This window comes from Scatophagus argus, chromosome 16 (assembly GCF_020382885.2).
Source record: "Scatophagus argus isolate fScaArg1 chromosome 16, fScaArg1.pri, whole genome shotgun sequence".
In the NCBI taxonomy this organism is placed as follows: Eukaryota; Metazoa; Chordata; class Actinopteri; family Scatophagidae; genus Scatophagus; species Scatophagus argus.
Genome location: NC_058508.1, coordinates 6,831,690 through 6,844,017, shown reverse-complemented (window position 1 = coordinate 6,844,017; position 12,328 = coordinate 6,831,690). Strand labels below are relative to the sequence as shown.

At 43.9% G+C, this 12,328-nt stretch overlaps 3 protein-coding genes and 1 non-coding gene across 4 annotated transcripts; 1 reads left to right on the top strand and 3 right to left on the bottom strand.

The window, feature by feature from the left end:
• Positions 1-54: 54 nt before the first annotated feature.
• Positions 55-1,558, top strand: ndufa6 (NADH:ubiquinone oxidoreductase subunit A6). The gene is made up of 3 exons (XM_046415912.1): positions 55-227; positions 1,010-1,125; positions 1,324-1,558. The coding sequence occupies exons 1-3, from the start codon at positions 89-91 to the stop codon at positions 1,453-1,455; spliced, it is 387 nt and encodes a 128-aa protein (XP_046271868.1). The 5' UTR covers positions 55-88; the 3' UTR covers positions 1,456-1,558.
• A 419-nt stretch (positions 1,559-1,977) lies between these two features.
• Positions 1,978-3,224, bottom strand: LOC124073593 (essential MCU regulator, mitochondrial-like). The gene is made up of 3 exons (XM_046415913.1): positions 2,873-3,224; positions 2,453-2,618; positions 1,978-2,167 (listed from the first exon to the last, which is right to left on the bottom strand). Exons 1-2 carry the CDS (start codon positions 3,026-3,028, stop codon positions 2,481-2,483), a joined length of 294 nt encoding a protein of 97 aa, XP_046271869.1. The 5' UTR covers positions 3,029-3,224; the 3' UTR covers positions 1,978-2,167; positions 2,453-2,480.
• A 527-nt stretch (positions 3,225-3,751) lies between these two features.
• On the bottom strand, positions 3,752-11,697 carry fam234b (family with sequence similarity 234 member B). Its single transcript, XM_046415911.1, has 13 exons — positions 11,502-11,697; positions 10,003-10,551; positions 9,435-9,548; positions 9,178-9,345; positions 8,890-9,005; positions 6,611-6,761; positions 6,009-6,147; positions 5,447-5,641; positions 5,081-5,159; positions 4,763-4,930; positions 4,495-4,615; positions 4,071-4,297; positions 3,752-3,962 (listed from the first exon to the last, which is right to left on the bottom strand). The coding sequence occupies exons 1-13, from the start codon at positions 11,680-11,682 to the stop codon at positions 3,960-3,962; spliced, it is 2,211 nt and encodes a 736-aa protein (XP_046271867.1). The 5' UTR covers positions 11,683-11,697; the 3' UTR covers positions 3,752-3,959.
• A 360-nt stretch (positions 11,698-12,057) lies between these two features.
• On the bottom strand, positions 12,058-12,211 carry LOC124074051. Its single transcript, XR_006845769.1, has one exon. It is a non-coding gene; the product is annotated as a U12 minor spliceosomal RNA (small nuclear RNA).
• Positions 12,212-12,328: the final 117 nt, after the last annotated feature.

Below are 12,328 nucleotides of genomic sequence, written 5' to 3'. Positions count from 1 at the left end.
GGTGTTCCACTAGGTGGCACCACACTGTGTGTGTCAACAGGACACCATAGAAGAAGTTCAAACCGGAAACGCTGGAACGAAAGCAGTCATGGCGTCCACAGCGGCGGCTCGGTCTGTAGCTGGTGCTGCTAAAGTCGTTAAACCCATTTTAAGCCGCGACCTGGACGACGCCAAGCGAAGGGTCCGGGAGCTGTACCGAGCCTGGTACCGAGAGATCCCCAACACAGGTATGTCGGCCCGCTGTGGCAGGACAAAAGTGCATTTAAAAGCAGAGCCAGCGTCAAGGTCGCGTCTGTGTGGAGGTTCAACGTAAAGAACAACATTAGCAGCTAGCAAACACCAACCTTACCTCAACCATAAACATACAGTTTGTTGCCTACATGTTGCCTGATACCTGACAGAAACGTTGAGTATGTCGTGGTAGCTCATTGAATCACGAGAAAACTATAGAACACAAGCGTTCATATCTTAGTATATACTATGTATATATAGTAACTTTCTCCGATATTAATTCGGCTCCAGTTTGCGGGGTTAACCTCGATTTGAAGATTTATAAAACTGTCCGTGATATGGATCTAAGAATGTCAATACCACACTGATACTGGTGTTAAATTAACAGTGAATGCCACTGTGATGCACAACTACTGTGTGGTACAGATGAAAAAGTCTCTTAATCACCCTTGTTGCACACCCAGTTCGACATCTTCATAAAAGTGAAGAGATACCATTTTTTACTTGTTTAAGATTGTGATCATCTAAAGTAGAATGTCTCTGTTTACATTTAGCTCCAGTTAATACATGAGAAGCATAAACAGTCTGGTTTACATTGACATGTGGAAAGTAGTTAACTTTATTAGTATTCCCAAGTAAAATCCAATCCCAGTCCTCTTGTTAAGTGTTGCATGTGTAGCCACAGTCTGATTTGATGTTTTCCCCTGTGCAGTAGACCTGGATGAAGTTGGTGTGGTGGAAACGCGGTGACTTATTGTTTGTATGTCTTTGTCGACAGTGGCAGTGTTTCAGCTAGACATCTCAACGCGTCAGGGAAGAGAGAAAGTGAGGGAGATGTTTGACAAAAACAAGCATGTCACAGACCCCCGTGTGATTGACATGTTAGTCATTAAGGTAAGAACAGCTTTCCACTGACCTGTTAACTGCATCAGTCATAATCAGTTTAATTTCCTAAACGAAGCAACTGTTATTTCATCCTTGGAGTCAGCTCTTTGCATCGGTTTCATACTGTTAGTGGATCCGAAATCCACTCTACGGTGTCGTCCAGGGTTTGCTGAAACTTTTTCCATTTATATGTTATTCAATCCCCAGGGGAAAATGGAACTGCAGGAAACAATCCATGTCTGGAAGCAGAAGACCCACATAATGCGATATTTCCAGGAGAGTGAGGAAGCTCGTCCCACTGACTTCCTGTCCAAATTCTACCATGGTCACGACCCGTGAACTGTGTAGCTATCTGCTCACCTCTGACCCCCCTTTGCTTGTGTCCAGTGTGACAGTGTTCCCCTTTACCCTTTATTGTAAATATACACTTAACACTCACAAACCTACGGTTGTGTCTTTTATTCAGAATCTAAGAGTGGGGTTGTCTTAAAGGGACATTTCAAACAAAAACATGTAGTCCACAGACACTTTACGGTAAACAGTTCCTTCTTACAGTTAAATAGAAGGTAACTCATACTGAAGTTGCTCACAGCAATGTGTTTTTGTTATCATAAAGAGCAGTGTCATTTTGTTTAAAAATGACAGCTATTAGCCAATGGTAGCTACTGCATGTGTGTAATTTTAGTGTATTCATTTAATTGTTACGGTTATTCTGTAATTGTTGGTCCATTCAGAGTGGCGTTTTGGACAGCCATAAACAAAGCGCGTGTTTTCAGCCTGGTGTTAGAGTCAGGGAAAATAGACATCCGCATTGTACTTTAACTAATTGAATGAGGTCTGTTTTACAACCACCAACAACAGTTTACAATTGTTAGTCCCTTTATTAAGACTTTATTAGTGCATGCAAATACAGTACAATGTGACAGAAACCCTGAATCCAGTACAGTCCAGTACAAACTCAGAAACACAGCAGAGTAGGAACACCAGGAAGGCTTTTATGTGCTCAGGGGCTCATAGACTTAACGCAGTGGTAGTGACAAAACAAGATGACCTGTGGAGGAAAGAAAAAGTTTGAGTGATTCACTCTTTTCATTCAGCAGCTTGTGCTATCTTACACTTGGAACACTGACACATTTTCTTGACTCTGGCTAAAATGTGAAAAATATATAAAAAAAAAGTGCAGATGTAATTTTTTTTTTTTTTGCAAACAAAACAAAAACGTGTCTTGAATATTCCCATTTCTGTCCTTACTGAGCAGCACACACAGACATCCAGTAGGATGTGGGCTTCACTGTGTACGACTCACAGTGAAGCCCACAATCCAAGCGGGTGGTACCTGATAACCAGGAGGCCTGACACGCCTCTCAGTCGTCATCGTCGTCATCCTCGGGGACGAAGATGTCGTGCTCCTCCAGCAGCGCGGCAAAGTTCTTGCTGATCTGAGTCCCCACATACAAGAAGGGCACCACTACCAGAGCAATCCGGATAAGGCCAAAGGGGGTCTGCTTCCCCGGTGTCACACAGCCCACCACAGAGACAACTAAGTTAGTTCATGTCACGCAGCTAGTCCGAGGTTGACTTGTACTGTATCTGTGAGAAAAGACTGTGGAAGAGCTGTCGGGTGGATCTACTATTTCACTGCACGTCTACTCATGAGCCTATTCCTTCAGTGGAGCCACCCCTCCGCTCTGTCTTATTTCATAGCAGAGCTGTAATTTCCACACACGCCAGAACGACCCCTCAAAGCAGCACTCACCTTCTTGGGTTTGGGCAGAATGGCGCCGGAAGAAGTGCACACGGCTGTCCGGGCCGGTGTCACGGTCCTCTCCGGGCCGATAGAGGAGGCCAGCTGGGAGCCGTGGACGTTTCTGAGGGCCGACAGCCTGGCTAGGCGACCGAGGGCCGACGCCATGTTGACAGCGTTTGACGCAACAGCAATGCGGAAAAACCGTCCGTCTGGGATGTGGAACCTCTACAGCGCCACCGTGCGATGCTGTAACGCCACACCGCTCTGCTTTTCTAATGACAATTATTGCTATGAATTCAATACTTAAGACAGCGAAATAAAAGAAATGAACGACGCGCTATGCACGATGCATTAGGACCCAATTTCCATTGTTTCTCTTGTGATATTCTTATGCAGCTTACATTTAAATGCGATATTCTTTAGCAGCCACACAGACAGAGAAGAAAATGATTGTTTAACCAGAACAAATCCGGCGACAACCCACACCCAACGTTAAAGCAACTCAATAAATACTGTACAGCATTAAATATTTACAGACTTTCTACACTACTGAACTTGGTGATGAGCAGAGAGAACAGTTAGTGGCTTCATGACAAATAAATGCATGTAACTGGGGGATGACAGCACATGAATATACTGGCCTTGGGAGATGCATACTGTAAACACATTTACATGCTCTTTCATCAGCATTATTGTGCTTCACTGTCAGTTACAAACTACAGCATAAAGTTATTCTTCTGCCATCAAGTTAAAACAATCCTAAACATTCTGTGAAATCTTAAAATATTAAAAGACTCCCCAAAAGGTGAATTAAATAATTTAAATAAGCAGTTCATTGTACAAACATAAACCAAAGCAATACAAACAGTACCCCTACCAGCGAATTTGTACAGAAAACTCTTTATCAAGTAACAGCAATGAAATTCGTACTTAATAAACCAAACAGCACGTGTCTCCTTAGTGCACAGCTGCCCACGACGTTTGTCCCTTTCATTCTTGTACTCAGTCCTTAGTCCTCGGTCCTTGTACTTGTACCGCTTTCAGTGACATAGGTGGGGCGGGGTGGGGGGATGGGTGGGGTAGAAGTGGCTGTTCATCACTAAACAGAGCAACACAGTTAAGAGAGATCTGTCACTGAGTGTACTCAATCAAATCACTGAATGTAAGCCTCGAGTAAATCGGGCTGACTGTACCTCACGCTTCTCACCTGGTGTCTGAAAGACAAACGCCTGAAGAACTTGATGACCTCAAACGCTCCCGGTTTAACGGGCTCCCCGGTCTTGTTGCTCTCCCCTAGTCTGACTATTTGTCCTTTGGTGATAGCAGCTCTGAGGCTCATGCTCTTGACTATCCGAGCGCCAGGCTCCGACTCGGGTGTGGGTCGGGAGGATACGGTGATGTAGGTGGCATCTTTCTGGTGCTCCTGGTAACTCACTGTGAGAGAGGAAGAAGAGGAAGTAAAACACTGGGATTACATGAGCATGAGTATCACTTACTAATTATTATTGTGGCATCTTTTTCTGATCTGCTGCTCAAATACATTTCAAAACAGCGCAATTGTCAGACGTCTGGACGGTGAATGGTAGAAGGTTGTGACACCTGAGCCACCTTTGAACTTGATGAACTTTTACCTGCAGAGGTGACTGCAGTGTCTGTGGTACTGGTGAGCTCAAGAAGGATTGTGGGATACGCAGGGTGCAGCAGGAAAAGTTTTCTTATGAGTGGCTCTGCTGCAGCAACACCTGGTGCCACCTAGTTTTAATTCACACAAAAACATAAAGTGAGCTGTGCACGTGATTCACACACAGCAGGCTCTTCCCTTTCCACACATTTTTTTTCTATTAAGAGGCCACAACTGATGTGCCTCAATGATCTTCTTGTTCTCTACAGCAAACTCACAGTTGTCTTTGTCACATTTTTATGAAGTTTGATTGGTTCGCTGGCCCAGAAGAGGAAAGCCGATCGGCCAGTTGACGTGGAGATTGCTGAAGTTTCCAAAACAAGACGAGGACACACGAACTCCGCCGACCAGAGAAGATGCCCGTTCGCCCCGTCAACAACCTGAGCCTGTGAGACAGAGGCAAACACAGAGGTATCCTCACGACTGAGTACTTCTTTTCTTCTGTCACAGCTCAGTATTGCCAAACAAAAGAGCAGGTCACCCCGCGTTTTTGTGAGCACTTACATTCGTTTGTATGTGAGGATTGTTTGTTTTACCTGCATGATGCCGTTTGCCGAGTGCTGAATGAAAAGATCAAGGATTCCATCATCATTGAAGTGTCCTGGAGCTGGTTGGCTGCGGGAAGCAAAGAAATATTTTAGGCAATATGTTGCAAAATTAGGCTCCAGCCCCCCCGTGACCCTGTTGGACAAAGCGGTATAGAAAATGGATGGATGGATGGACGGTTCAAAATACATACAGCAGATGTATGCATTGTGATGCACTTTTCCAGCAGTTTGACCGGCTTAAACTGCATGCAGTAATGGCTAAAAGTAATTCAAACAGTGTGGCGGACTTCACACCTCAAACTAATTCTCTGTCCTGTTGATAGCGACAGACAGCAGTCAATGGTGACACAGTACCTGTGAATGGGACCTGAGTTGAAGGTCCATTCTTTACGTATGTCCTTCTGCCTGAGCACTGACAGTTTGCTGGAACCGTACACCAGCACCCAGTCACTTTTGGTGGAGTTGAGGTTGGAAACAGTATCCAGGTTGTTGTGACTGTTCCCAAAGCCAGCCACAAGGGGGAGCAGGAACTCCACACGTTCAGATCCTCTAAAAAGAAGACAACAAAGTTGTGATTTAGACTTGTATTGTTGTTGTAAATCGTCTAATAAACTGGTCATTCACGGTGCATACAACCCAGGAAATCATCAGTGACAATGACGAACAAACCATTAAAGTGCATTTAAAAAATATTTAAATATCAGTGTTGTCACTTGTTGAGTCTCAAATCCAAGCTGAATACATATATACTGCCAATAAAGCTGATTCTTCTTCTTCTTTCCGAATAAAATCAGCACTCATACAGTGATTCGGGCTACATGTTTGAACCAGGTTTTGTAACAGTGTGTCCTTCAAAGCAGCTGGCTAAAGGTAATGTTTAACTGACCCAGTCATATGCAGAGTTGCTGAGGTGTACCTGTAAATGTGTATGAAGGAGGAATTGGTTTTTTTGAGCCCCTCCCACCCTGGATCCTTCCTTCGTAGTGCCTGAGGTATGGGCATTTTGCCGGTGGCCTGAAAGTAGATGTCACGCAGAGAGACGGCCTCTACATTACCTGATGGAAAAGACATTGACATAAAGTCTTGTAAAACCACAGCTAAAGTAAATTGCATCTATTGTAAATTAAAGGCTAATATAAAAAAAAGAACATATGGACTCATAAAGAAATAATCCATCTAAGGCATCACTTATGACCCACTAGAAGTATGTAGTGGTGTCTGCATCTGCACAAACACTGCCCTCTGCCTGTGTTTTCTTATTTTCTCATTATTTTGGCGCATTCAGGATATTTCTCAAATACTGACATTTTTGGTTGGTGGAGATTTGATAACCTGGGAATGAGGCTCAGCAGTCAACTATCTTTCTCCAGGATCTCTTAATGGTGTGTTTACCGTCAGCAACCAACAAATCCTGCCCTGAACTTAACTTTAACCACTGCAGCCAAAATTAATGCCAGCTGCCTGAACACATGGTGACAGATGAGTCCTTGACATTTATATTGCTGGTAGATTCTTTACCTAGTCCAAAGAGGATGTAATATGCCCCCTGTTGGGTCTCATGCAACAAAGGACCAATCAGCTTTCCTTGTCCGGTGAGGTTGAAAGGCACGGGATGTCCGAGCTTCATGCCCGTCATCCCAGAGATAAGGGTCAGGGAAAGATCCAAAGCCTGAAAAACAGCAGAATCGGGTCTACAGTCACTGACCTCAAAGGCACGGAAACGTGATCCGTGATCATGTCAGTTCGAAGTGCCAGAGTCTGAAGAACAGACACTAATGGGACAGTCAGCGGAGATACAGTTGCACAGCTTTATTTACCAAAGCAGCTGCGGGATTTAAAAACTCAAACATAGTGTTTTTTTGTTACTGTATCCCTTCCTAGAAATGTCCTTGTTTTCCTCCAACTCTTCAGGTTTAACTACAGTATTCTTAATTAAGAATTAAGACTAATACTTAATCTTAATTGGCAGAACCATGAAAATCATCAGAAATATGATTGCAGGCTCACAATCCTAGTGTTTTGTAAGAGTAGTAATATGGTCATAATACACTGCGTTCCAAATTATTATGCAAATTTTATTTAAGTGTCATAAAGATACATTTTTTTGTTTTTCAATTAAACTCAAGGATGGTATTGTGTCTCAGGGCTCTTTGGATCACTGAAATCAATCTCAGACACCTGTGATAATTAGTTTGCCAGGTGAGCCCAATTAAAGGAAAAACTGCTGAAGAAGGACATTCCACACAACATTTTCAAGCAATATGGGAAAGAAAACGGATCTCTCTGCTGCTGAAAAGTGTGAAATAGTTGAATGCCTTGGACAAGGTATGAAAACCTTAGATATTTCACGAAAACTTAAGCGTGATCATCGTAACGTTAAGAGATTTGTGGCTGATTCGGAGCACACACGGGTTCGTGCAGACAAAGGCACAATGGGGAAGGTTTCTGCCAGACAAATACATCGGATTAAGAGAGCAGTTGCTAAAATGCCATTACAAAGCAGCAAACAGGTATTTGAAGCTGCTGGGGCCTCTGGAGTCCCACGAACATCAAGGTGTAGGATCCTCCAGAGGTTTGCAGTTATGCATAAACCTTCTATTCAGCCGCCCCTAAACAATGCTCACAAGCAGAAACGGCTGCAGAGGCCCCAGAAATACATGAAGACTAATTTTGGAACAGTCTTGTTCACTGATGAGTGCCGTGCAACCCTGGATGGTCCAGATGGATGGAGTAGTGGATGGTTGGTGGATGGCCACCATGTCCCAACAAGGCTGTGACGTCAGCAAGGAGGTGTCATGTTTTGAGCCGGAATCATGGGGAGAGAGCTGCTCGGCCCCTTTAGGGTCCCTGAAGGTGTGAAACTGACCTCTGAAAAGTATGTGGAGTTTACTGTGGAGACTGACCACTTTCTTCCATGGTACAAAAAGAAGAAGCGTGCTTTCCGTCCCAAAATCATCTTCATGCATGACAATGCACCATCTCATGCTGCAAGGAATACCTCATTGGCATTATTGGCTGCTATGGGCATAAAAGGAGAGAAACCCATGGTGTGGCCCCCATCCTCCCCTGACCTCAACCCTTTGGAGCATCCTCAAGCAATAAATCTATGAGGGTGGGAGGCAGTTCACACCCAAACAGCAGTCTGGGAGGCTATTCTGACACCCTGTAAAGAAATTCAAGCAAGCAGAAACTCTCCAAAAACTCACAAGTTCAATGGATACAAGAATTGTGAAGCTGCTATCGAATAAGGGGTCCTATGTTAAAATGGAACTTGACCTGTTAAGATGTTTTTGATTGAAATAGCTTTTGATTTCAGTAAATATGACCTCCTAATGCTGCAAATTCAACAAATGACAGTTCAACAAATTCAGTTCCTTACAATCTATAAAATGTTTTGAAACACTGTTGTGCATAATAATTTGGAACAGTGCATTTTAAGTTTTTTATTTTTGAAAAAAATACTGTTATCATTGGGAGGTTTTTGTAACATTCAATTTATACTCTAACGGTTAATGACTTGAAAACTATGCTGACTGACATTTGCATCGACTATTTAGAACGATCACAGAAAAATATCATTTGCATAATAATTTGGAACGCAGTGTATTTGTAAACTACTAATAGAACAGAAATGAAACAGACAGTGTTATTTTATAGTAAAAGCTTAAAAGCCTTGATCATTGTTGGTCACAGTGCAAGTTCTATGTGTAATTCTATGTGGCTCAGTGTAACTTAACGTGTAACATGTTACTGTATGTGTATGGGAGGTAAAAAGGAGGTGGTTGTCATAGCTGTACCTCATCTGCAGGCAGGGTAGCTATCAGCAGATCTGGGACTGAGTCTCCCTGGAGGTCTGGAAGTAACACTGCCTGGAATTCAATGTTCTTGAGCGGGACTGACCACAAGTTCTTCCCTGGGGAGTGAAAGGTTTTTAAATGGGTAAGTACGGCTGGATTGCCCCTGTTGGCTTGTCCTTACAAGGCATCAGTCATCTGTGTCTCTTGTACATGAGCATATCCTACAGGATACCCAGACGGCAGACTATGACAACAGAACAAATACAAAAGCGTGGCTTGTCCTCTCACCTGTGGTTCCATTGACTGCCGTGACGACGGATTTGCCGATGAGGAGGACCACAGGTGACGGCTGGGTGCCGTGCTGCAGGCCACACTGGATGTACATCACCGACTCCCACATGACTTTCCTCCACAGCACCTGGCCGCTGACCGCAGACAGGGCCACCGCACTGTAGACTGTGTTGAAGAGACAGCATGATAAATCAGTAAAACCGGGTTTTTCATAAATTGTCAATCCGTGTCTTTTCAAAGAAGCCCTCACATACTTTTGTTCCCTTGCGAGGGATGTGTGTCATTGGTCCACTCAGTAACACCCAGAAACACATCCTTCACTGAATCGCCGTCGACATCCCACAATGCAAGAGCAGGCGGAGTGACACCTGGATGGAGAAACCAAAACAAAGCAACACCACCCACCGGTAGTTTTTTGTTGTTTTTTTTTTGTTTGTTTCTTTAAATGAGTGAAAGATTAAAGTGTTCAGCTGACCTACATTTAGGAACAGCAGCAAGAAATGAGGAAAAAATGTGTTAAAACATTTATGATTATATTCCTCGGCTGAGCTGTCCATGCTTGTTTTCTGAAGTACTGGAAAAAACATGTGGTCATTGTAAACACAATCTCGTCAAGTTTATGTTTATTACCACTCTACAATATCTTCATAGAACATGCTGAAACAGAACATGCAGTAGGTGGAGTGAGAACTCCCGATCCTGTGTAATTACAGAAGACTAATTAATGGGTGAGACAGCGTTGTCTAGCCACAGAGACTCCTCAGTAAGTCTTTATGGAGTTAGCATTATCTGAGGTGTAGGCTTCAACATTATTCTCTTTACCTCCTGCATGTCCCAGTGCTCTCTCCCATTGCAGCCTCTTTTCCAGATCTCCCTTCTGGCACGGAATCAGAAATGCACACAGCAACACGAGCAAAGTGGCACAGACCAGAGGCACAAGGAAAAACGCACTCCGGACAGCATTCTTCATCCTCATCCTCTTTTCCTCTGCATCAGCACTGTGAACCCTGAGCCCGGCAACCCCCAGTGTCCCAGCCACCCCTCTGTCTTCCCCCACCCTGTCCCTGCCGGAGTCCCTGTGGCTCCAGTACTGCACGCCAGCCATGTCATCCCTGTCCTGTCCAGCTTTGCTGGGAAGTCGTTCCCTCCATTCATCCTCTTCGTCTTCTTCATCCTCCTGCGCCTCGTCTTCGGCCCCTACAAGTCTTCCAGATCTGCCACCCCGCAGCTTTGAGGAGCCCACGCTGAGGCAGCTGTCCCTGCCAAGGCCATTTCGAGGATAATTGAGGACGAGGTCGTCCTCTTCGCTCTCATCCTCGCTGTCTGCTTGGGTGAGAGGGTCGTACTCGCCAAGGTCTGAGCCCTTTTTCCCTGCAGAGACACAGAGGCTGCCGGTGAGGATCACGTTGGTCAGAGCATGAGTGGGACAGGAGGTCACTGGATTCTGATACTGCTGACACAACTATTAATTGTCTCATAGTACTGGTGAATTACAGATGTATCCTGCCTTTACTCTGGGCAGTTTGAAAAATATTTTTCCTCTATAGGTAAGGATCATCACATCTATACACAGGACTAAATGTATAAGGTACGACAGAGTGCAGTAATAAGAATAAAGGTACTGTTTATGACGATTTATTGTTTTATAACGATTACATAAGGTTATTTTGATCTTTAAAAGTAATAAATAAATAAATACTGTAACCTGTTCAAAATTAGACACCTCTCGAAATACAGCCGAGGATAACATGACATTTTTAAATACTACAACAATAAGACTATTACAGTAGTACAAGTAGATAAATAGATAGATAGATACTTTATTGATCCCGGGGGAAATTCAAGTACTAAATCTTATGAGTAGCTGTTTCACAAGCAACGCCACATGTACAGTCCGATATGTTGCCCGCATATCACATGTAATATTCATCATTATGTTTTGCTTGTTAACCCTCCGGCAGCAGATCAGTTTCTGCTGGGTTAACATTAGCTAGCAGCTAGCCATATGGCAGAGAACAGCAGAGGCGCTGTGACAGAAAGATGTCAGCATGTTGCTCTGCACACACGGAAAACATATCCATCTTCAGTTGCATCCTTTTAAAAATTACGTTCATTAATCTGGGATTGTATGGAACAGATGCTAACTATGTGAGACATATCAGAACATCAAATGAATCAACTGCACAACGCTAATAATAAAGAGCAGAGCAGCGCCAGAGGATCCTCACACACCACCTTGTCCAGACTGGTTTCAGTAAATTGTCCGCTAAACGGCTTCGTCTGTTTATCTGTCTGTTGGAAATATATGAAGCGCGTCCTACCGGGTAGTTTCAGGGCACGGGACAGAGCCGCAGCCATTTCTCCTCTAACGGTTCGGCGAGACAGCGACTTGAGGTAGCGGTGATGAACAGCTCGCGGGCACCAAACCAGCAGGTTGGATCTGCGCCTGCCCAACTGCATTCTGGGACTTGGAGTTTTTATTGGCACGCTCTGCTGACCCATGTTTGTTGTTTGATTCCTATACACAATACGATAACATTAAAAACGCATCTTTATGTGTAGTAGGTTTGGATTATATTCAGGCAAACCAGTATATTTTTTTTAATACTGCAGAAATTATTATTTTGTTCAATCCCTCGAAATATTTTCAATCGATGCAGACTGTAGAAGCATTTTAAATCAATCAGTACAACGGTGAAGTCTTTGCGTTTTTCAGTGCGTGCTATTAGTGAGAATGGGTGTGTCGACAGAACAACTGGAGGACACTCAGTACGCGTTCCCACTAATGTGGTTTTGGTGTTGAGAAAATACGATTTTTTGAAATAGCATCACATAGTGATATTATTCGGTTATTCCTTTTGTACACATATGGGGTTTGGGGTAGGTCCTGGTCCCATAGGGCATCTCGCAAAGTAGGCGAGTCACCTGAACAGGCAGACCTGTACCCCTTCAAAAATTCGTCTCGTAAGTTTAACGAGGACACGGGCGTCACCCCGCGTCGTTATTTTCCTTACTCATCAGTTTAAGGCATAACCAGTCAATCGCCGAAGACCGACATAGACACATTGCCCATGCGTTCTCTGTTAGGGTGCCAATTATTAGGTCACTTACAGCCGATTACTACTTTATATCGATAGTTATATGCGTA